The 26,096-nt window shown below is 37.7% G+C and overlaps 1 protein-coding gene across 2 annotated transcripts in view; it reads left to right on the forward strand.

Annotated features, from left to right (window-relative positions):
• Positions 1 to 26,096, forward strand: part of Spag17 (sperm associated antigen 17) — a 212,105-nt gene that overhangs the window by 72,606 nt on the left and 113,403 nt on the right. Inside the window, exons 6-17 of one of the 2 annotated variants that reach the window (XM_046458329.2) lie at positions 513 to 707; positions 2,449 to 2,630; positions 6,198 to 6,356; positions 7,405 to 7,468; positions 7,680 to 7,792; positions 13,033 to 13,170; positions 13,261 to 13,374; positions 13,935 to 14,085; positions 16,535 to 16,762; positions 16,861 to 17,040; positions 23,331 to 23,392; positions 24,002 to 24,115. In XM_046458329.2, coding sequence (XP_046314285.1) covers positions 513 to 707; positions 2,449 to 2,630; positions 6,198 to 6,356; positions 7,405 to 7,468; positions 7,680 to 7,792; positions 13,033 to 13,170; positions 13,261 to 13,374; positions 13,935 to 14,085; positions 16,535 to 16,762; positions 16,861 to 17,040; positions 23,331 to 23,392; positions 24,002 to 24,115 — 1,700 coding nt within the window. The remainder of the gene's footprint in view (positions 1 to 512; positions 708 to 2,448; positions 2,631 to 6,197; positions 6,357 to 7,404; positions 7,469 to 7,679; positions 7,793 to 13,032; positions 13,171 to 13,260; positions 13,375 to 13,934; positions 14,086 to 16,534; positions 16,763 to 16,860; positions 17,041 to 23,330; positions 23,393 to 24,001; positions 24,116 to 26,096) is intronic. The other variant, XM_058583589.1, reaches the window with a different exon arrangement.

Consider the following 26,096-nt stretch of genomic DNA (forward strand, 5'->3'; position numbering starts at 1 on the left):
ACAACCAATCCTCAGAATTCACAATCACTGACGTAACTTTGGTAGAAAACACATCCATATTCAATATTTCCCTCTCCTGTAAACACCTCTACCTATAAAATACCACAAAACTGCAGCTACTTGTAATTCAGGAGTAAAGCCAGATGTTGCTCCAAAGAGATTAGAACCCAAAAAAAAAAAAAAAAAAAGAAGTTACTATAGGCTAAACTCTGGCAAGACCCAAGCACACGTTTTTCATGACCACAGGCCTCACGTATGTTTGTCCTCCTATTACACCTATGTCTCATTTGAAAAAGTGATTTAATATTTTGTAAAATGGCCACAATCTTCTTACTGGAAAGGCAGTAATGAAAAACAGTCAACACTACTGCATTCCAGCCAACAAAACCGATTTTTTGGCAAGCGGGAGGGATTATAAATGCATGCATAATATATATAGCCATTGAACTGGCTGAGCACAACCTGTTCTCTTTTACAATGATGGCTGCTCTTCTTTATGGTATTTTGAACAGACGATGAGCCAGATGATGGTGCCCAACATTACATTATTGTTGTTGGCTTCAACAATCCTCAGCTATTAGCCATTATGACTGAGCTTGGCATTCCCATAACCAGCGTGATTAAAATATCTTCAGAGAATTATGAACCTCTGCAGACACACCTGGCAACAGTTAGCCAGCAGCAGGAAGTTTTTCTTCAGCCAGAAGGTATGCAGTCTGCTACACAACTTACTGAGTCTTTCGACATTACCCACTGTCCTTAAAGTACAAATGCAATCTGCTGTCCAAAACATAGTCCTATAATACATACATTATTAAATCTTTTCAAGGCTTTGATTTGCTATTGATTCTGCCTGTATCAGCCAAGAGTCGTAAATTTTGCAAATTAAAATCATACCCTGTGTTTATACCCCTTTGTAGCCATAAAAAAAAAAAAAAAAAAAAACAACCCAGACTGCAAGTCAGAAAATTTGGTTATGCAACTACAGTTCTCAGGAACTTTTGATCTCTAACTTTTACCCAAAGTATACTCTGGGTGGACTGCTGTTGATAATGTTCTTGTAAAAACCACAAGTCACCAAATGACCCAAGTGAGGTCCCAGCCTTGGATTCTTGCCCTACTCTGCTACTGGTTTATTGCGATAAGTCAGAGGGGGCACTTTACCATCCTGTCCTGAGAATTCAAACTTATGGGATAAGATCCCAACCATATTGCCATTCAGTCATTTTGAGCCTTTGGGTCTTCAACTCAGCGAATTGTGCTAGACCACCTCTGTGGGAAAGAAACAGAAAGCTACTGTGTACTTTCAACAGCAGAATGGGGATTCAGTGCAAGCCTGTGTTTCCAGAAATCCCAGCTCTTTCTGCCATATGTGTTGCTTTCACTGCTGTTTATTAATAATATTTGCACAGAGCTTTCTAACTTATACAACCACAATTTCTGTAACACTATGTTTTTTTTTCAATTGCTTTTCAACGTTAGAAATCACTACCCCTGATTATAATAGCTATCATTACTGGGCACAGGTCTTAGGACAAGGCTTAGCGCTAACGGCTTTATTAAGTGCATTGATTCATGCACTTGCTCAACATCCTGAGGAAGTACGTTTTATTATTTCCATCTCACCAAAAAGGACTCTCAGACTAGAGGTAGCTATTAAATAAAAGAATTGAGATTCAATCCCAGGTTACTGCTGACCATCTCAAAGGCTAGTTACATTAAATAATTTCTCAGTGAAGCTGGTGAAAAAAATGTCGCATAAGTACCAACTACAGTCTTTCCATAAATGTTTAATGAATAAAAATAAATTAACATAAAAATAGACTTTATAATGGAATAATGAGTCCTCAGTGGTAGAAACCTACTATTCAATTACAGATATAACAAGCATAAATGTTTTAGACAAATGTTGTGTGTAACTTTATCAAAATCTGTCGTTATGTTCCAGTCAGGGTACAAATGCCTGAAAAAGAGTCTGTAGCTGTTTTAATGTGACCAAAAAGTTAACTAAAGCACAAATCACTCATCCAGTTTGTTTAGCCATGTGAGAAGGAGAAGTGAATCAACTATGTTTTTAACAGTTACATAGCAGACCCAAATATGGTCAAAAAGTGATTTGCCAGAAAAACTGGTCCTGTATAGACGCAATCTCAAAGTGATAAGAATACTGAGCATATTTAGCTTCCAAAATGTGTGTCCTCATCATAATCTTTCTGGGCCTCAACTATAAAATCAAGGTGAATGAGCTCACTTTAATATCAACCTCAAAAGTAAAATATTCTGATTTCATAATTATATTGTCTGGTTTCAAAAACTTCCCCAAATTACATTTTTTCTTTTTCTTGATATAGTATAGATATCTTGCAATGCCCATGACTCACTTTTCCAGTTAAAGTGAGAAGAAATTCAGTACTCTCATTTTGTAGTAAAACATGTTGCTATTATTAGATAAAGAAGCTGAAAATTTGAAGAAAGAAAACACCACAAAAGAACTCAAAATTTTTTGGAAGTACTTGGAACCAATCCTGAATAACGAGAAACCTGAAACAAATCTCTTTGATGTCGCCCGACTTGAATACACGGTCAAAGAAGCCAATTTTCCTTCTGACTGGTCAGACAACAAGATGATGGTTAGTACACTTGTCAGTGAGGGTGTGTGGGTTTGGTATGTTACCCTGGTCCATTTGCCCCATTCACTCATTCTGTTGATATTTACTGAGCACCTATGCAACATGTTGTGATAGGCTCCTTCATTTTCAGGACAAGGATAACATTAAATGCCCAGTTGCAATTATAATCTGATTCCGTAGCTTTTAGCATATAAACTAGTGATAAAGAATAAGATGTAGAATAAGATGAAGATAAATATTAGGTGTTTCTTTTATTTAGTGGTACATGGCTTTGTTTCATATCTCAGTAATGTTCTAGGCAGTAATTAAAATGTTAATATATATTTATTGTGAAAGTAGTAAATTGTATAGTTAATTGTATTACCTCTCTCATATATCAGAGATATATTAGTTCAAACATTGTTTTTCTAAACCCTTGCTTTTAACGCCAAAATTATATTTTTACCTTATTTGACCAATAAGCTCTTTCCTAATAGGATGACTTGACCTCTGGCCCAACAATTAACAGGTAAAATTTTCTGAGGACATCTATTGACCCCTGCTATTGAGGAACTTGCAGGGAGGCAAAACTAAAACCATGAACCAGAGAAGCAGTGATCCAGGAGTCATAGATCTAGTCATAGATCCATGAGTTATATGAAGCACACTCTAGTTTTCCGTCAATTCAGAAAAGGGAAAAATCAGATACTTGGAAATGTAGCAAATCCCAAATGCATGAGAGTTTTGTTTTTTTTTTTTCCCCCCTTAACAAGTTCAAGTAACTACTTTTCAAGGATGCTATGGAAGGTGTTCAGGCATCCCTCCATTATTAAAACAAAGATAGAAGCAGAAAACTTCTCCTGCCACTTTCTGCTCAACCCCCAGTCCCAACAAACAGGCTATATATTTCAGCATCAAAGGAGTGGAACTGAAGCAGAATGTTAGGGAGGGACCACATGCAGCCAGTGCTCTGAAAGGAACAGGGCAAAGTGGGTAGAGATGGTAGATGGGTGTCTATTACAGTGACTGAAAACAGGGAACATAAAAAAAAGCCCACTATCTAGGAGAGGAGTGAGATCAAAACCTGTAACAGCCAAAGAGCAGTGACGATAGGCTGGGGAATAGGAGCTTCTGACTTGAGTAAGTAGCCTTGGTTAACTGTGTTTGACTTGCAAAGACTCTCAACATACAGCATTAGATGTCACTATGCAGAAACAGAACGCTTGAGTCACTTGTCAACAGCCAGAGTAAACATTAGCCTTGGGCAATAGGTGCAAAATGAAGCTGGATGTAAAAAAGCTGTAGCTGGTGACAGAGTCAGTTTTAGGAAAACTGGTTACTCTGGACTTTGCCTTTGCCCCTTTCCGCCCCTTCATCTAGAGGTGGAGAGTCTTCCTGCCTTCCCTTTTACTCTCTGCTTCCCAATGCTGAGCTCAGAAAAGGACCTACTGTCATCTGCCCCACCAAGAACTGGGGAATTGATGCTAAGGCAGCCTCCAATCAAGTACCTTTTGTTCCTTCACTAGGGAGAGCTCTCTTCTGTGAATCTTTTTTACTACCCAGGCACAGACTGAGAAAAGCTGAAATATATTGAACTCAAAAGAGAGTGCATTCCATTGCATCATAGGGACATGGATATGAATACAGTGACATATAAACACAACTTCAAAAGGCCCAGCACCCTTCCTGAAATCCTGCCTCCTACTCCCAAGTGTTCACAACTTTCTATTCATTAAGAAGTTTAACCATTTAATTTTAAAGAATGTGATAGTGGCTGTATTTTCTTTTATACCAATTATAGAGAAGAGTTTAAAGGACAATTAAAATTTGGAAAAAAAAATATTTTTGTCGAAAAGGTATTATCAGCTTACTAATTATGACAAAGCATTCCTGACTTCGATTTAGCAGTTTAATGTCCCATATGTACATTTGAGTCATGAGGGCAACTGGCATCAATGATATTGAGCTCTCTAGAAAGCCCTTTAAGGCTGTGCTGCCCAGCTGGTCACACTCACTGCTATAAGTCGATTTGCAAGTAATTTTGAGTATCACATTCATGCCAGCGCTTTGGTGTGAATCCAGTTGCAGTAAGGTTTTAGAGTCAAGGTGTACTTCATAGTTTGTGAGTGAAAGGTCCACTATTCAGGATGACGGGAAAGGAAGAGTCTTGAATAATACTCAACAATAAAGTTGGACTTCAGAAGGCCATTGGACTTAGTAGTGAAGATAAAAGTTTGTTTTAAACTTAGGACCACATGATAAACATAAAAAAATATAATCTACTTCTAGCAGAAGCAGACCACTTATATTGTGTTGCACTCTCAGATCTATCTATAAGTTGATAACAGCCTCATAGCCAACAGAGCCAGCCAAGGAGTCCTTCTTCCTCTCTGGATGGAGGAAAGTATTTGTAACCTTGGCTGAAAACAAGCAGGCTGTATTTCTGCTCAGCCAAGGTAACGAAAGATTTACATCAAATAAATGCCCATCAAGATGTGCTAACTGCTCATGTACAACATCTGCAATATCTCAAGTTAAACCCCGGTTGCTGAAATAATTTGCTGGCCTTTAGCATATCATTTGGTGCTTGATTTTAAAATGAACTAACTAGGTTAAGCTAAGGGATCACTGGGCAGATGCATTACAACATTTCCTAGAAATACAAACGAAAATGTATTTCTATGTATTTAGGCAAGGAATGCCAGGTTGAAGCCTAATCAAAAAACATCTCTATCTTAGCATGAGCACATGAATCCAAATGAATCGGTGTGTTATGATGGGCAGAGCTGTGCACTTCCCTGGGCTTCTGCCAGACTATGATTCCCCGTCTCCACAGGAAGCTCTCGTTCTACCTTACCTCTTCAACTCAGAAATAGGTGGAGCCTATTTACTCCTTCTTGGCTTCCAAGCAGACACAACAATCACAGAGATCCCCTACTCCTGGGAAATTACTCCTGGAAATGAAAGCACAAGTAATAAGAGCACCTGACCTATAACTTGCTTGTGGACCCATAAAACTTGTGGACCTTATAGAAGCAATAATGTACTTGGAATTTTAGTGCTTTTCCTTAAAGTTAGCCCAGGTTAAAGGAAAGAAGGTAAACATGGAGGAAAGAAAAAAATATCGTTTGCACACTCACTGTAGCATCCTGGAGTGGATGATACAGAAAGCTGAGCAAGCAGTTCCATTGTGCTACCTGCACAGACAGGTAAGAAATCATCTATCACTTGTCTTTGGCTAAGGATATCCAAATTAACTAACATGTTTAAGGAACTGAGATAACAAAAGTTTAACAGTCACTCTGTAGAAACTACTGACCAGATTGTATTTATTTAGTTAAAAAAAAAAAGAAAAGAAAAGAAGGGTCCAGGGATACAGATTTGGTCACCAGAACTGGAACCCAGTGTGACTCAGGGATTCAAGGGTTTTTTTTTTCTATAAATTATTGATAGATTTAGTTGGCAAGGGGGACACAAACACGCACCTGTTTACAATAGTATGAAACGAACCACCAAGTGTCATTTATCGTCTCACCTGTAGCTGGTATGAAACTAACAGCCAATTGTCATTCATCTTCTCACCTGTAGATGGAATTGGGCACCGAAATTTTTGAAAATATTGCCTGCCTGATGTATGACAGCTTGGACTGGAAAAGGCAACACCAGCACTACTTGGAAAGCATGAACCTTATCAATGTCCCGCTGGCAGTGACTGAGAAAACTCTCCTAGAACCTGTGATTTCTGAGGTAGGCATGGTTCAAAAGTCTTTTGTCAAGCGTCCGAAGGAAAGATGACATAAAAACTTGTGTCGAGGTAATACTAGCTGGTTGGAATTTAATATTTAAGTTTGGGTACAAGGAAAAGCCCCCTAGGCACAATGTTGAAGAGCTGAGTGGTGGGGTCTCTGACCCTCACAAAGATGTGGATGGAACCCACTGGTCAACACGTGGAGTGATGATCAACATGTAGAGCAAGGAGAGGGATATTGAGAAAGTAATCACAACACTTATTTAGTGCCTATTAACACTGTGAAAGGTGTTGGCAACACAACAGTGAAGACTCACTCCCTGTTCTCATGGAAGTCAGAGGCCACTGCCATTGCAACATGGCATGATGAATGCCAGGAGCTGTCAACTCAGACCACAGCAGAAGCAAAGAGAAATGGCATCTCACCTGGTGTGAAGAGGAGTAGGGTGGAGAGGAGGGTTGGTAATGTGAATTCTGAGCTGAGCAAATTGCCTGGTGATGGAAAGGTACACATGACATTCTCAAGAAAGAGACAAAGAGGTACAAGGTACAAAGTCACAGGAACAAAGTAAAATTTCAGGAGCCCTGGCCACAGGAAGTTCAGTATTTCCAGGCTGCCTATGCAACAGGGAGATCAACAGTATAATAAAGCTGTAGAGGTGGGAGGCAGATCAGGAAAGTCTTTTAGTGCTGAATTAATAATGAGTTTGGTTAGGTTTTATCCTGAAGGCAGTGGAGAAGCACTGGAGGATTGATTGGAAGAGAGAGGATGGCGTGACTCCATGTCACCCAGGGAAGAAAATATTTTGTACTCTCAGTGCACCATCAGCCTATCACCTTCCCTGAAGTTGCTCAGTGGGCTGTTAGGAAAAACTGACATGGATCCACACCCATTCCACTCCTTCTTTCCTTCTTCAGACAAGTCCTTTTCCTTCTATCATATTAGATGATTTTATCCCAGAATCCTATTGATATCATAGCAGCATTCAATGAAAGCACCTCTCAGCTGGATATCTCAGTGTGTCTTTTTCATTATTTTTCACACAGACTCCACACTCTACCCCTGGAAAGAAGAAAGCACAAAGTGAAGAACCACCGGCTCCACCACCAGGCATGTATGAAATCTGTGGCTGGAGGATCAACATCATGAGAGGGCACTTTAAAGAGTAATGACTATCTTTCTTAATGTCTTCAGCTACCTTTCCACTGACAGTTCCTATGTTATTAGTACAAGGTCATTGTTTGAATTTATGCGTGAAATTTTAATGGATGAAATGGAAAGCACATCTTAATGGAGCAATAAAGTTTTGTGTATTTTACAGCAACTTTCGTCACCGCAACTGAGGTAGACATGAGATATTACAATGATTTGCTGAATCCGATCCCAGAGGAATTCATGTCTGTACCCCTGATACTGCATTGTATTCTAGAACAGGTGGGTGGACTTTTTCCAGAGGGTAGCCTTGAGTGAGCCCCTTCATCTCTCTTTATTTCCACTTTTAACACTATTTTAAAATTATACTCATAATACCTGAATGTATTCTCAGTTACAAAGATTTTTTCATAAAACCAAAGTTGGCTTTCGTTAGCAGCTTTAATCCTCTTTCTTTTGCTATGCTCTGGAATTCCACTTAATACTCCCCTAAGTTTTGAGAGAACATATCCTTAAAACTCTCTTTTGCTAGTATTGTTTTAATGGAAGAAGAGGACAAGGATAGGTGGGGTGGGTAGTGGTCTTCAGCTATCTTTAAATGTTATTTTGAACCTATAGATTTAATTAGACATTTCTACTCTTGATGACAATATTAGTTACTAGTGTTTTTCACATAAATGTGTCCATTTAATTTGGATTTTTGATATGGTACAAGCTGTATGTATTATTCACTTGCATGTGTTTTTAGGTTCCTCTGTATACTAATGTAATGTTAGTAGTGTGCTAAAGGCTGAGTGAATTGCCCGATGGAAAGCCTGATGGGGAAAGGGACATAGTGACATTATCAAGAAAGAGGCAAAGATATGGAGGTCAAATATAGACATATGAAGGCATGAGCCAGGACCATGAGGAAAATCAGTGTTCCCAGCCTACCTGTGCAAAGTAAAGACCAGCCACACTAGTAACATAATATCTGGTGATGTTCCCTTCTCATGACTGATGTTGTTATTTATTTGTACCCTCTCTTTTCTTGATCTTGGTTGCTGTATGGTTTGGATATTGAGTTGTCCCATAAAACCTCCTGCGCTAATGTAGGAATATTCAGACGTGAAATGATTCCATCAGGAGAGCTGTAGCTTTCTCAGTCCATCCTAGCTTGAATGGACTGACTGGGTGGTAACTTTCACTGTGTGTGGGGGGTGGGGGTCCTGGAAAGGTTCATCTTCCCTGTGGCTCCCTCCCCCTGCCCTCTCTCCATTGCCTGGCTGCCATGGGGGGTCTTCCATCACACCCATCCTCCATGATGTTCAGCCTCTGCTTGGACCCAGAGAAATGGACTTGGCCCATCATGAACTAAAACTCCAAAACTGTGAGCTGAAATAAACTTTTCCTCCTCTAAGTTGTTTTTGTTGGATATTGTGGTTGCACAAACAAAAAGCTGGCTAATATGGTTGCTAATCATTGCTATCTATTGTATTGGTCTTTCCAAAGAAAGAGCATTTTGTTTCATTGGCCAACTCCTTTTTACTTTTGAGTTTATTAACTTCTTCCTTTATCTTCATTATTTTCTTCCCTATCCTTTTTGGGGGCTTATTTTGTATTTGGCTTTAATTAAAATCTTCATTTATTTTCAGTCTTTTTTGCCTTACTTAGGTTTATGTTTCCTCTTGAGCATTTCTTTGGCTGCATGTTGATATTTTCAATGTATTCAGTTCTTAATCTTTTATATACTTATTTCTCCCATGAATAATTTTATTTCTACAATTTATTACTGATTTTTAATTTTATTGCTTTATTATCTATGAACCTGATCTGCAAGTTAACAAAGTTAAAATTTCCTGTGACTTCAGTGACTTGATGTACACAGTCAATTCTTGTGACTGTTCTATGTATATTCGAAAAAAATTGTTATTCATAGTAGCCACATATGCATAGCACTTATATCCACCAGGCACTGCTCTACATGCTTTCAATATATGAAGTCATTTAATTTTAAAAACAATACTGTGATGCAGGAACTATTTTTATCACCCATTTTACAGATCAGAAAACGGAACCATAATAAGGTTCAGTGGCTTGTTCAAGTAGTAAGTGGCAGAAATGACTTTTGAACCTAGTCAACCTGCATGGGAAAGTATTTTAATGGCATTGCTCCATTTTCTTCTTCCTTCTGATTTGCTGAGGAGAAGTCGGGTGCATGTCCAAAATTAATCTTTCTTTTCTTTCTTCTTTTTTTATTTCTTTTGCAGCTCTCTATATTTGATAATAAAAGACTATGTCCAGGTGTATTAGTGTGTTTTCTGTTTCTACAACAAAATCCCCGAGAGTGGATAACTTTTTAAAGAGAAGAGATTTATTTAGCTCACAGTTTGGGGAGGCTGAATGTCCAAGACCAGACATCCTCATAGATTTGATCTCTGGTGAGGGCCTCTTATCTAGGTCTCATCATGGCAGATGGCATCATGTCTACAGCATGTGTGAAGGGGAGAGATCACATGGCAAGACAGGAAGCCAAGAAAGAGAAGGGACTCAGGCTCCCATGAGAACTACCTTTCAGTCCCTTCCAAAGTCAGTATGTCCAGGGACCGCCCAATAGGCTCTGCCTGTTAAGGTCCCATCACCTTGAGAACCAAGCCTGTAACACACACACATTTGGACAAACCACATCCAAACAATAGTAAAAACTATGGTTTTGTTTGTTTTTTCATCCTGTCAACATGATCTAAAGGAATTATAAATTGTTTTTTAATCACATCCTAAGTGAAATTCAATTTCTTACAGTATCCTATAAAGGCCTTAAAATTAGTTTCTGCATTGTAGCTTCTTCTCATCTCCTGCTCCATGTCTCTTTCTCTGACACACAAACACATGCATGCCACATGAACACACATACACATACATACATGGGCGCGCACACACACAATTTTTCATCAACGTAGGTCTTTGGGGATTTCCTCAGATGTATTACTTAATTTTTCCTTAACCTTTTACCCCAACTTCTCTGTCTGGTGGAAGTGACACTGGAGCACCTGATTTAAAGAAGTTCCACCATACACACACACACACACACACACACACACACACACACACACACACAGCACTCTCCATCACAGTACTTTGTTTTATTTAAACTATTGTAATTAAAATGTATTTATTAGCCTTTTAAAATATCTATTTATTAACCTGTTTCTTGCCGCTTTCCTCCCAATAGAATGCACGCTCCATGTCAGCAGGAGCCTAGTGTGGTCTCAGTCATTGCTGTGTGCCCAGCACACAATAACCACACTTAATTCCTAGTCGGCACTGAGTATGGGTTGTTAATTAGTGAGTGGATACTGAAAATAAACCTTCCATTGTACCTTCAAATATTGTTTCTCCTACTTACCCTAATTATAACTGGATAGATGTTGGGATATTAGAATTATTCTCATTAAATTTTCTTTCAATATATCCTTTTGGAAATCTACCTTAACTTCCTACTTATTTCCTACCTTAATTTCGGGTCTGCTATTGAAGTTTTGTTTGAGGAATAAGATTTCTAACTTGTAAATTCTCTAATTTTTTGCACAGTCTTCCAGGCTTATTCTTAGTTCCATGTTTATTTTAAAGTCTTTTCAGACCCTGTCACTGTTGTCACCTCTACTATACAGTTTTCTGTTTATTGACTACCTTACTTTTCTAATCAATCACACTAATATTTGCCTTTGTCATCCCATAATGTTTTTTTGTAAGACTACAGTTTTATTATGTCAATAAATTTATTAAAAAAAACTCTGAAGAGCTCACAGTATCATAGTTTCATTTACCATAGTCATTCTTTTCTTTTTGAAAAAATATTTTGAAAGCTTTTTTTTAATACCTTTATTTTACTTATTTATTTTTAGTGGTGCTGAAGACTGAACCCAACACCTTGCACTTGCTAGGCAAGCGCTCTACCACTGAGCCACAACCCCAGCCCCACCATAGTCATTGTTGTTGTATTCAATATTACTATGTTCCAGATTACCCAGAGGAAAGATAATGAGCTCAGTTACTAACACGTGGAAGGCTCCCAGTAGGTACTAGGTACGTGTCGAATGAGTAAAGCCTTCTTAATAGAGAATGAAAAGGTTGAAGTATAAGAGCGTGGAGATTGCCATTTTACAGAAACAGACATTAGATTTTACCATTTTGGAAGTGGAACAGTTCTGATTGGTCTTTCGAAGTTGCATCAGGTCCACAAGATAGGTGGAAGATAGAGACTGGAAATAGTGATTCTTGAAAGTAAAGTGTTTATAGTTAGTAAAGAATACTGAACCAGGTGCAATGGCACATGCCTATAATCCCAGCAACTGGGGAGTTTGAGGCAGAAGGATCACAAGTTCAAGGTCAGTTTCAGTTACTTAGCAAGCAATGCCCTAAGCAACTTACTGAGACCTTGTCAAAAAAAAAAAAAAAATCTGGGGATGTGGTTCAGTGGTTAAGTGCTCCTGGGTTCAATCTCTAGTATTAAAAATAAAAATAAAATAAAATAGAATACTGAGACTATTTTGTTATCCTAGAGTAGACTAACAAAACTCAATAGGGAGTTATTTTTGTCTCCCACAGGACATTTGGAAATGTCTGGAGATTTGCCAGCACAATGGGGTGCTACTTGCATCAGAGGGGTAGAGGCCAGCCATGCTGCTACATATTCTATAGGGCACATGACAGCCCCCATAATAATTATCTAGTCCAATTATCCAGTCTCTACTGCCAAGGTTGAGTGAGAAATCTTAGAAGGGATGTAAAATCATGAGAATAATTTTATTATTTTTGTATTATTATTATAGTGAAGAGACTATACATTAGCTACCTATCTTGAGTACATTTCAACCTCTTACCTGATTGCCATGTAAAACTGAATAAGGCATTTAATCTGTCTAGACCTCACTCTCCCCACATAAAGGAGACTAATATCCATTACTGATCTCATCTTCTTACACTTTTTTATTCTTGAAGAAATAATGAGGACTTGGCCTGAACCCCAATTCCTCTATTCAATAGCCCTAGACTTGGACCAGTCATCTAACTTCACTCTCCTTACTTTTGTTCTCTATAAAATAGAAGATAGTATCTAACCAAGATTGCTTTGAGGGTTAAGTGAATTAATGGATATGAAGATGCGCTACCGCGCAGTATGTGGCAGGCAGTTAGTTTGGATTTAAATATTAAATCCAAAGTTGCACTAGTCCTGTTTTCAGTGCTTTAAGAGAAAGAATGAATATTTTTGTTGTTATTTTGACTCCTGCTGAAGTTTAGTGTTTACCATTTGTGTTTTGTGTTATCTATTTTAATGCAAGTATTAATATCATGTCAACTTAAATGCATAGACTGTAAACATTTTTCCTTTTACTGTGTTAATCGCTGACACTTTCCTGCTGTTGTCACTAGTACTTTAGTGTGAGGAACAGTCCTCCTCTTACTAAGAGCAATGGAAATTCAGGAGTATCAGTAAAGAGTTGACCGTTCAGCCAATCCCTCCCAATGGTTCTTTCCTATAGGTCGTGGCAACTGAAGAGGATCTTGTTCCTCCCAGTCTGGTGAGGCCACCCCCGAGAGCAGATGGGTTAGACAACCGGATCGCAGCTCACATCGTGTCTATGCTGCCCTCTCTCTGCCTCTCCGAGAGGGAGAAAAAGGTCAGATGGCATGAATTAGCCAACGAGTTTTTACATGATGGGAAAGTATATAGTCTCTCCTTAAATGAGTATGTATTTCAATTTAAATAGAATCTCCACGAAATATTCTTATCTGAAGAAGAAAGAGAAACCAAAGCAGTGCCCAAAGGCCCTCTCCTACTGAACTATCACGATGCTTACGCTCACCGGAAATATGCACTGAAGGTAAGGATCAGGTGGCCCAGAGGGTGATTGAAAAGTGCACCTGAAATTCACCAGCTGAAGGGATCAATTAGATAACCTCATCAAAGCTAGGTAATAGGCGAGGTATGAATGTCAGAAAAGAAAGATGGGTAAAGGAGAAATCATCAAAGAAAGATTAATATTATTAACTGTTGAATTGATTATGACTACCACCGAAATTGCATTAAAACCTCATAGTTATTTTCTTTAAATATCTGCTGGTATGAAAAACAGTGGAAGCCAGAAAAGGATCTCAGAAGAAAGAGATGAATATATATGAGGCTTGGGCAGTTTGTCACTGCAAATGAAGATCAGTCATTTCTGTGTACCGGGAACTTCTGGCAAAGTGAGAACTAGTTTTTGTGACCTTCAGCAAAATACCAAGTTTGTCTTCCCCAATTACCACTGATTTCCCTTGTTCCCAAATAAACGAGAGTGAAGGTATCATGTTTAGCCTCTCCATATGCATAAGGCACTTGATGGCTTATTTTAATGCCTTCTGTCATGTTTTTTTTTTTTTTGTTTTTTTTTTTTTTGGGCAGGACCAAAAGGGTATTGACCCAGTTCAAATTGAGGAGGAGATGCAATCCAAGTTGCCACTGTGGGAATTCCTTCAGTTCCCTCTGCCTCCACCCTGGAACAGCACTAAACGCCTAGCTACCATCCATGAACTTATGCACTTCTGCACAAGTGGTGAGTACATTGTTTCTTCTTAACTTCATCTTAATTAGTGGTCCTATGTGCCTCTACAAATTACATCCTTATTTGCAAAATGTATTTTGATCATTTAAAGATCTTTCAGGGGCTAAGATGAATATTTTGATGGACTACAACTTTTTCACTTTGAATATCCTCAGTAGCAATGGTAACACAGCCATGGTGCAAAACATTCTGCAATTTGATGCACCAGGTTTTCTTTCCACTGTGTTTCCTTAACCAGAGTAATTCACATCTTTCCTTCCTCTTCCCTGACTCCTTCCCCCATCTCTCTGTTGATGTCATTGAGATGATGTAGTAATCCCATCCTACTTAAATGACAGTTCACATATTTTTGAAATTTTTAAAATAAACAAAAACCTGCCATCGTAAGATAACCACATTCCTGTCCTGGGAGAATGCCATCCTTGCCTTCACTTTCTCAATGTGGCACCCCTTTATCATCATTGCAAACCACAAAAAGATTACAATAGCATTGTAGTTATTGGCAAGTGGGCAGGGCGAGCCTGACCATGCAACTTTGCCCCAAAAGAGAGTTATCCATCTTTGAATTCTCATATTCTCTGGTTGCAGCCACCCACAATTAATGAAAAATTTTTGTACTCAAAGGAAACTTGAAGTTTCTAATTTCATTTCATCAAGAAACTCCTTATATCTAGTCTAATCAATAGATCAGATGTAACATTAGACTATATATGTGTGTGTGCGGCATTAGATTATATATATTTTGATTATATATATATATATATATATATATATATATATATATATTAAGATTAAAATATAAAAGCAGTGTATTCCAGTGCAAAAGGTAACAACTGAATGATCCTATGTAGTAGATTTAGAAAATTCACAGTGAGACTATAACCATGCCCTGACATGAAGACATGAAGAGCAAAGAGGAAGAAACAGCACTTCAGTTGGGTCCCCACCTCTTAAGTGGAAACTATGCCCTCTCCATTTGATTGCTAATGTTGAAGTTTGCATCCCCATTTATCTCTTCATTTAATCACATGACTAGCTGGCCACATGATAGGAGCACAGTACTCCATCAGAAACTGGCTGCTTCTTCACTAGTTGAAAGGTTAAAAGGTGATTGATGTCAGAGGGGGAGAACACAGGAAGTAGGAGAGGCTTTTTTGAAAGGAAATCTCTCTCTCATCATTGTGATTCAATTTTCATCAATTTTCTTGTGCATCTCCCCCCTCCTCCCCCCACTCCACCCCCTGCCCCTCAAGAGTAAAATCTGAACTGCCTACCACCTCCTTTTTTTTCCCATTGGTCATTTTTAGTTACATGTAACATCGGGATTCATTTTGACATAATTATAAAAACATGAAATAAAATTTTGCTCTAGTCCAGTCCCCTTTTCCTAGCCTTCTCCCTCCCCTCCTCCCTTCCCTCTACTGTACCAATCTTTCTATTTACTTATAGGTTATTTTTTTAAATTAGTGCCTGTGGATATGCATACTGGTGAGATTCACTGTAGTGTTTGAGTTCATCACCTTTGTTCACCAGCTTTTATTAGTTACTGACATCTGGAAGGTGCTCAAAAATATTTATGAAATAATGAATGAGCAAATTCTCCTTTATTCAGTAACTCTTTTGCCTCTCTTTAAACTGCCAGCCCACCCCATGCATGCCATATTTTTGAAAAGGACCCCTGCCCCTGTCTTCATCTCTGTTGGGAAGAAAATGAAGGCAACCTCTGAAACACTTATCTACCACAATAATGAATTTTTCCTCACTGAATTCTGTCCATTCCTTCCTCCCAGCCTTCTGTCTTGAACTTTTAAAGTGAGAGAACAAAATCATGTTCTTCTGTGAATATTAGGCACCTATGGCAAGGCTCCCCAGTATACAATAACCAGTTGAGAAAATGGATGAACACGTGCCATAAAGGAATAAATACACAATGACTAACGCCAATTGAAAGTTGATAAACTTTGAAGGGCAATTATGGAAAGTAGCTATTCATATGGGTGGGAGGAGACCCTTCCAGAATCTAAAATAACAAGAAATCTTACTGACTGTAATAGCCTATATTAGACATGAGTGAATGATTTCTCTGGCTTAAATTACAACAGCATCAAAGGGTACTTTTGCAAAATAAATAAATAAATAAATGAGTTGTAAACCCATTCAACCAATATGGTACCCTGAAAAGTCCACACACTATGAACCATCTAAAGAAGCATTTTGGTAGTATTACCTTGATTAATTAGACCTTGACTGTTCAGTTTTCTTATCACTAGGCACCTTTGATATTTGATGCAGATTTGTGGAGCCCGGTTTTAAGTTAGGTCAGTGCCCTTCATGGCATGGCTCCCCTAATCAGACCGGTATATATTTGTGTCTCTCTGCCAATGCTGTACTATGTACTATAAAGGGCACTCCTAGAAGCACGGGTCCTGCTTTCTTACAGAAGTCTTGAGCTGGAGTGAAGTAGAACGAGCCTTCAAGGTGTTTACTTTTGAGAGCCTGAAGCTCTCTGAGGTTGACGAAGCAGGGAAACTGAAGCCTTCTGGGATGGCGTGGGGGACAGATGTTGAGAAGTTCAACATACCATGGGACAACCCTGCCAGATTTGCTAAGCAGATAAGGCAGCAACATATCCTGAGAATGAATGCCCAAGACGCCCAACAGGAAACAGGTACATTGCCTGGAAAGAATGAAAAGCATTCTTGCATTTTATGATTGTCAATCTTTTTTCTAGTGTTGTATCTAACAAATGCTCTTCACACTGGCTAGCTACCGAAATCAAAGACAGAAAAATATATGAGGATCAGAATTGGTCAACATCTGTGCAAGGTGATCAGAGCAGTGGAGAACTCTCATACCGTAGTCAACATTCTGACTCCAACACAATGAAGTACTCAGACCTTGATTATAATAGAGAGCTGTCAGAGAAGCCCCAAGCAGAGTCCTTGGGTAAGTACAAAACGTGTGTGTAGCCCCTCTCATAAAATACATGACCAAGAAAAGAAGTTTCGAGATATATTGTTTCAATTTAAATGCCTGTTCATTTCAGTTGGCAAACTATCTAAGTTATTAGGTTACTTTTGTTATTATTCAATAAGTTCAACCTTTGCTTTTTGAACATCTTAATGCCTCTTAGCCTTCTCTTCCTTTAGTAAATTCAGTGCAGTGGACATAATTGAAATTTTCATCATTGGTGTTTCACAGGGTTACTGTGAGTGTATGCAAATTTTTAAAATTATAATAACATAATGAAATGCTTAGAAGAGAGTTTGGTACAAAATTTAATGCTCTGCGAGTATCACCTCACTTCCTCTCCCACTTTTCGCTCAGGTTCTGGATCATTATAAATAGCACATCCTGGGAGGTCTAGAAATGTAAAAGAATATCAGGCTAGATTTGTACTGAACTACCTTACACCAGGCTGTCAGATTAATCTACCTAAAACATAGCTCTTATTTCCCTGCTTACAACCTTCAACGTCTCTTTACTACTTTCAAAATAAAACTCAAATCTTTCTACATGTTTCTCCAACAATACTAAATTAGTTTGCCCCAAACTTCTTTCCACCATTGCCCTTTTCTTCACTCATTCATTCTGTGCCCTTGCCAAACAGAAGTAGGCCCTATTTCCTTTACGATGTCCGCTCTTTCCAGTCTCAGTGCCTCTTCACCCACGATACTCTCCACCAAGAGTTCTGACTTTCTTTTTATTATGATTAGGTTTCAAAGTATCTTTTGCTAGGTATGCCCATGTGGAAATTCTTCTCTTGACTATTCCCATGCTCATAATTCATAGGCTCTACCTTTATGGCATTAGTTGTCATTTCTTACTTCTTATTACAGTTACTTATATACCTACACTAAGATCTTCATAATACCATAGCTTCTTAGAGGTCATAGTATGTGGTTTTTTTAATTAACCATATACTCAGCTATAAAGCAGATCTCAATACATTTTCAAGGATACAAATCATATAGAATATGTTCTCATAATATAGTGAAATTATGGAGGACATCGATTATAAAAAGATAATAAGAAAATCATCAAATGTCTCAAAACTAAGAAATACACTTATATGTAACACCTGGGTCAAAGAAAAAGTGACAATGGAAATTAGGAAATATTTCAAACTAAATGATAATGAAAACATTGAACATCAAAGCACACAGAGTGCAGCTAAAGCAAGAAAACTCCAAGAGAAGTTTACAACATTAAACAAATATATTTTATAAGAAGTCTAAAGATCAACTATCTAAACGTCAAACTCAAATTAGATAAGGATGAGCAAAATAAATATAAATAAAGCAGAAAAAATAAAACAATAAAAATAAGTAAATCAATGAAACAGCAAATATAGATGAAATAAGGAAGAACATAAAAATACATAGAAAGTTTGGTGATTTGAAAAGACTTACAAAATTGGTAATTATTTTATACAAGGCTGATCACAAAAAAAGAGAAGATACAAATAACCCTATCAGAAATAAAGTTATATTAGAAGTAAAAGTCATATCAGAAATAAAGAAATGGACTTCCCCCAGATCCTAGAGAAATTAAAAAAATATAAAGAGGATATAAACACCTTTATCCCACTAACTTTGAAAATGAAATGGAAAAATTACAGGAAATCTACAACTTACCAATAATGACCCAAGAAGAAATAGAAAATCTGAACAGTCTTAGAATCAATTAAATGATTTAATCATTTGAAAGTCATCCCAAATAGGACACACCAAGTCTAAATGATCTCATTGACAAGTGATTCCAAATTCTCAGAAAGAAATAATTTTAATTTTCTCAATGAAAATTATTTCAGAAAACAAAAAAAAAATAGTATTCTTACATAGTCATTTTATGGAGTTAGCATAAATTTTGTAATAAAATTCACAAGGATAGTGCAACAAATGAAATTATACAACAAGCTCATTCAGGAATGAAGATGCAAAAATCCAAAATAAAATATAGGAAAATTGACCCAGCAATATGCTCAATAATAATAATACCTCACAAACAAGTTATATTTATAACAGGAATAGAAGGCAAATATGCACATTGTAAAATCTATGTAGTTTATCAGGTGACACATTAGCACAAAAAAAATGACATAATTAGTTCCATAGAGGCAGAAAATGTCCACAGCAATTTATGGGGGAAAAGAAAACCTTAGCAAACTAGCAATAAAAATAAAATTCCTCAGTCTTACAAGGGTGATTTTTTTAAATGATGACAATAAACATTATATATCCAGATGAAAAGTCAAACGACTCTCCTTTGTGATCAGGAGGATGTCCACCATAAACACTTTTATTCAATACTGATTGGAAATCCTCACCCACTCATTCAGTGAGGCAAGAAAAGGAAACACGAGTGTCGAGTTTCAAGAGGAAAAAAACAAAATGGTCATTATTTATAAATACTGTGTATGTAGAAGACACAAAACAATGTGCAAAAAGAAATAGAATTAATATGAAAGCTTATTGAGGAGAGGTGGTAGTTGTTAAAGAATACACATCAGATGTTTGAAGAGCTGGGACTTTTCTTTGTAAGTATTCATTATATCAAATGTTTATGTCTTACCCAATTTTCAGTGTGTGTTACATTTCATCATTTTAAAGAACACTTAGAAAAATAGGTGGTAGGTGCCACAAGAGAATCGGTATTAACTCAGTACTGACTAATGATCATTATCTTCCCACTGTCTTTTATCTCAGTGAAAGTAGAAGAGGAAGTAATCAGTGGACCACAGTTAGGGAAAAGCCTCCTGCCTATTGGTAAAGTAGACAAGCGACGGGGACAGAAGGGGAAGATTACACTAATGTACTAAGTGTCCTGCTCCATCCAGCCACTCTACGCTTTTACATTCATTAATTAATATTCTACATAAACATCAGGCCTATGAGCAAGATTCTGTTACCTTAGTTCTGTAGATGAGGAAACCAAGAATGAGAGAGGTCAAGTCACTTGTTCAGCCACGTACACATAGGAAGTCAGGACAGGCAGGCTGCCCAACAGTGCTTCCACCATGCTGTCTTGCAGTTTCCTGGGTCCCAGAAACTTCTTGTGATGCATCTAGTAGTTTGGCTGTATTCATAGTCCCTTCTTCATGCTGGTTCTTATCATGATTTTGTTGCTTTTTTTGTTCCTCTTCCATCCCAATAGAGTAAATTTCCTATTTCTCTGTCATAAGTATGCTAACCTTACCTCCCCATTAGCCTAGTTCACAAAAAATATGTATATATAAATAAAAAAGACCAAATAAGTGAACCTGAGTTGTTATGGCATTAATACATCCTGTGGGAATACAAACACATGACAGAGAAGTCTATTTGAGTTAATATGGAATCGGAATAAACCAGGAGCATAGTAAAGCCTGAGGGTTTTTTCCCCCCCTTTGTTTTGTTTTCTTCTGTTGTTTTTCTTGAAAGCAGCTCGTATAGTTTTTTCCTCAGGCAACTTTTGCCACCTGGTGGTCAAACCACATAAGCTGGTGTTCTGGATCCTGGTGGAAAGTAGATGATTATAGTAACTTCCTAAAATCTCAGGGCTGAAAATACCATGGTGAATAGTGTATTCTAGAGTCTGAGAAAAATCCTAGGGCAGATCCTACAACCCTCAGAGCTGCATGGTGAATGTTGCCCTGCACCCAGGGGCCATGGGAAGAGGGCTGCTGGGCCTTGGTGCACATGGTGGCTGTCCTGTGTGTGTGGCGGGGGGTGCTGTTGCTGCTCTCACATTGTCCCCCTAGCTCTGACTCACACTTCAAAAGCAGGCACTTTAATTCTCTTTAAACAACGCTGAAACCATTCATGTATTTCCTGCACAACCAACTTAGCATCAAATACACTTATGTGTCTGTTCCTGGACATGAAGGGCTGAATATTTGTGCTTTTCTTAACCAAACCCTGGATTTCCATCTGAGACTGTTTTTGAACTTGACAGGGCCTATTGGATATTTATGAAAAACCTGAGAGTTGATAACCGTGAGGCTGTAGGTTTAGATGTGCCCTTTATGCTTGTTGGGTGTTTTTTTAATAAAGTAACTGCTTTGCAGAGGGATCTTGTTATCTCTAAAGTAAAACAGATTAGGAAAGCTGTTTTTCAAAGGGATGAGAAAGCATCCACTTCCAGATGTGTCAAAAACTACTGAATCACACTGTCAAAGGATTATGCGGTTGAAGGCAGAAATCAGACAGGAAGAAAAGAAAATGATTTTTACTCTTCTATTAAATAAAGAGTTCAGATTAGTATTAGAATGTTCTTTCTTTTGACAAAATAGCTGATGCATATTTTTTTTCAAACATATTTTCTAAACTGGAGAATTTTTTTTTTCTTCTGGATCCTTAGACACAAGAGGGAATATCAAATCTCCCGGAAATCTGGCAGACCACAGAATAGAATAATTTTTATTCCACAGATTTCATATCAATTGCTTCAAGGACACAAGGGACAGCATGGTCTATTTAGAGTTATGGTTGGCCTGAATTTTCTCTTGAATGGATATATTTATGTAAATACTGAGATAAATTAGCTTTATAGTTTTCCTCTAAATCAAAATGGAACATTCATGCCGCAACCTTCACCAGCCCAATGGAACTAGTAGCAAAAAAAGAAAAAAAATGTAAGTAGCTGGGCTCCTGAAAGAAGGAAAAGCATTGGCTTGTCCTCGATAGACATAATTAACTACTCCCTCTAGAAGCCCAAATATGGTTCTCTTTGCTATACAACAAAAAGGTAAATTTTGTATTGATGCCAAAGTAAGCCTTTGTTACAGGTTTCCTTCTCTCTAAGTGGCTCAACAATCATTTCTAGTTTAAATAAATGATGTGGATGCCCCTCAGTCTGTCAAAAAAAAAAAAAAAAAAATTACTGAGTTCCTACAGGGCTCTGAGTTCCTACAGGGTGCAGTGAGGAACTTTATCTTAAGTTTCTGTTCTCCAGGAATCTACGTTCAAATCAGAGAGACAGACCATAAACAAATAGATAGTATCAAGCACTGATAAATGATGGGGTCAATAATAAAGCAGAGTAACAGCCAGAAGGCTCTTGAGAAGGTGACAAGAGTTTGAAACAGGCGGATATCTACAAACTGAGCACGATAGACTTATCTATAGAAATGAGGGCCAAATCCTCAAGACACAGCAAGCTGGCCTGTCTGCAGTGAAAGAGCAAAAGGCAGTGAAGGAGACACATTTGGAGAGTTAGCCTACAGCATTTAAGTACAGCTTTATAGAACATCGTTTGCAATTATTCTAAGGGTGACAAGAAGTCAGGTTGACTCAGTTGTTCATCAGCATCAAACTGTGTTCCCACAAGACCCACCTTGCCATATATATTCTATATCTTTGGTCAAATTTGGAAGAAGGTACAGCATAGAGTTTTTCCATTTCTCTATTGGAGATTCACAATCACAAGGGCATGTTACAAGTTCAGAGACAGTCACAGTAAAGATGTCTGTTTATCTATGTTAAGCTTATTTATCATGGAACATGAATTTTCCGGTGATGCAGAAATCAACAGCATGAATCTGTTCCTTTCCAGTTCATTCAGATGACTATTTCACAGCCAAGGATGATATTATAATCCCAATCATCTAAGTGTCACTAGGAGAGCAAATGTCCACGACTCATACTAGTTCATGAGCAGGTGCTATGGAGTCCATCTACCCATTTATTTAACTTGTTAAACTTTATCTGTAAACCTGAAGATGCTCATTAAATAGTTTTAAAATTAATAAATGGTGAACGGAAACAAGCTCCATAAAAATAGTATAACTTTCCAGCTACCAAGTTCTCCTCTCCATACATCTCTTGCCCTGGTCCCAATCTGTCCAGGTAGGAGCCACAGAAATTTCAAAAGGCTTTGTGATTGTCACCAGCACAAGACTCATGATGTGTACTAAGCCGTCAATTTAATTTAATCAGTAAATATTTGCAGTTTGTAAAGGTGAAGGTAAGTTGTTTGAAATGATTGATAGCCTCAAATCAGAGTATCTGATATGATTTAGTACACATCAGATAAAAAACAGGGCTCCTTTCCAAGAGTTCAGTACAACTCTTCTAGGTAGGCATGGATTTAGAATTATTGACACAAACACTTTTGGGAGGCACGAAACATGCCTTTCAGGAATTACCTTTTCAGCACAGAAACATAGATCATATGGGCAACAAAAAAGTGCATCCCTGACCAAAGGCAAGAACAAAGCCCGAACACAACTGGATGTTGGTGTCTTTGATTTACAGAGCAGACCACGAACAATGAGATCAAAGATGAAGCGGTCACAAAGGCTGATTCTCTTGAAAAGGTAAGGAATTATTTTTCCTAGCAGTGTAGATGACAAGTTAGATGATCTGAGAAAACTGTGACCCATATTGAGAAACATTTGAAAAAGGAGAGAGAGAGAGAGAGAGAGAGAGAGAGAGAGAGAGAGAGACTTAAAAGGAAAATACTGATACTAGAGGAGAAGGGTTATTCAGACATCCTCAGACCAGCTGCAACTGGAGAGAAAGGAGTTAATTCTGCTAGCTAGCCCGCTTAAGCAAAGCTTCCCAGCTCCTTGCTCCTCTCCAGACAGTGTGGCTTGGCAACCTCACAAACACCTGCTGACCATACAGCCATGTAGCACTAACATTGTCTTGAAGTGAGTTCAGAAAACCTGCCTGTAATTGCTAACAGGACTCAGAAGAGTATAACCTAACAATAAAAATATTTAGATTATGTTGCCCATAAAAAAAAAAGCCAAAGGCATACTCTTTCTGGCAGCAACTCTTCTAAAATGTTGCCATATGGATTTATACATATGCAGATTTCCCCAATTAGATGGAGCGCATGCTGGTTAGTTGACAGAGTCCAAGAGGGTTCCATTTGGACTTAAAACAAATTATAGCTGAAATTGTGTTCCTATAATTTTTAGAAACCCAAGAAGATGATGGTGGAAGCAGATTTAGAGGACATAAAGAAAACGCAGCAGCGCAGTCTAATGGACTGGAGTTTTACTGAACATTTTAAACCAAAAGTACTGCTTCAGGTATTTATGGGCTGTGATTCTCCAGGAGATGGTCAGATAGGTCTGGAGATCTGCGCTGTGATTTAGAGCAGTTCACTTCTGGGTCACTCAGATCTAGTTCAGATCAATATTCTCATTTACTTGAGCTATAAAATGAATTTATTCTCAGATTGGGCTGAGCATTCCCAGGAAATCTTTTAAAATACACTTTCTGAAGGGATTTTTTATAACATCTTTTAAGAAAAAAGAAAATATATAAGACTGCTGCAATTGTTTTCTAGAAAAAAGAGTAACGTTTTCTTGGGAGACAGCCCCATTTTCCCCATGTTACTGTCCATTTCATTTACCTTTCATTACATTTCACAGTATTTTCTGCTTTGATTAATAAGTCAGTAGAACGTATGATAGCTAGCATTTACTGAGCGCTTATCATGTGCTAGGTAATGACTAGTACATTATTTGGCTCATTCATTCTTCACAATAACCTTATGATGCAGAAACTATTTAAATACTAGAAACTGAGGCATTTTGACCAGTATCGACTTTTACCCAAGGTTACATGACTGATAAGTGAGAAGTAGGATATAAACCCAGGAAATCTGACTCCAGAACTTGTGCTTTTAACCACTGTGCCAAATAAGAATGATCCTAAAATCAACTCTTTTTACTGATTTATATTTTAGATTAAAAACTTGTACTTTTGGTTTTGTCTGTTTAATTTGTATTTTATTTTTTATCAAAGCTTTACATTCACATATCATCAAACTCAGAAGGTTCTACAGACTCTTGTTATGGAAAAGAATAGCCTCTTACCCTCGCCACCATACTTCAGTTCCCAGAGACAAAAATCTTCAGTGCATTTACCCATTTCTTTTGATACTTTGTCAGCTCTAAGAAACAGTCAGTTTTACTAGTTTTAGTTTTATTTGGGGCCATCATTATTAATTGACTCCTATTTGAGATCAAGCTCTGTCTACCCCATTCAACACACACACACACACACACACACACACACCCCTACATTCATTCTAGCACTTCTTCATTTGCTGATACTGTTATATCATAACTTTTGGTTAAATTGATATTTGATATTTCTCCTATTTAAGTTATGTGAATACTATTCACAACTGAACTGTGCATTATTCTATGTGAGCATTTCTCTTTATTTTCCTGAAGTTGATAATTATTTTTCCCCAATTATTTAATTTACTATGCATTTATCATTAATTCAACCTTAAATTCTCTACTGTGGAGTAAATCTCTTATTATATTCAAGCATAATAGACATTCTATCAATTTTATTGTCTTAGTGATATCTCACCCATACACTCTAAGCTTGCTAGAGAGTAATGGCCCGTGATTCCCCCTGGACACACCTTTGCCTCTTCTTCCAGTTAGATACTACGCGTCCTTCATCTCACATTGTCTACTCTCTTGCATTACTCTCTTTTCTGGTGGAGGACCACCTCTTTCACTAGCTTCCTTAGTTAAGATACATAACAGGCAAGTTTTTGAGGCATTGGATATTTGAAAACATCTTAATTCTATCCTTACAGTGACTGACAGTTTGGCTTTATATAAAATGCAGAGTTGAAAAGAATTTCCCCTCAATGCCCGCCCAGGAATGGAAGGAAAAAAAAAAAAAAAAAACAGAAGTAGAAGACTTTTAAAAAAAAATTTTAAAGGCATTCCTCAGTAGTCTTGTGGCTTCCCAGATTGGTCTAAAGAGAAACAGAATGAAGTTCTCCATATTCCCAGTCAGTTGTTTGAATGAATTTTTTCTTCTCCCTGGAGGGTTAGAAGATCTTCTCTTTGTTCCAGTGTTCTGAATTTCCTGCTGATTTGTGGTGGTGAGGGTCTATGTATTGTTCTGGTGAACCCAGTGCAACCCAGAAAATCCTGTGTTTACATCCTGGGAAGTCAACCTAGAGACATTCTTTGACAATCCTCCACTTCCATTTTCTCTCATCTCTCTTCCTAGAATAGAACTCCCATTATTCTG

This window comes from Marmota monax, unplaced genomic scaffold, assembly GCF_021218885.2.
Source record: "Marmota monax isolate L192 unplaced genomic scaffold, Marmota_monax_Labrador192_F-V1.1 WCK01_AAM20220418_F8-fsc00087, whole genome shotgun sequence".
In the NCBI taxonomy this organism is placed as follows: domain Eukaryota; kingdom Metazoa; phylum Chordata; class Mammalia; order Rodentia; family Sciuridae; genus Marmota; species Marmota monax.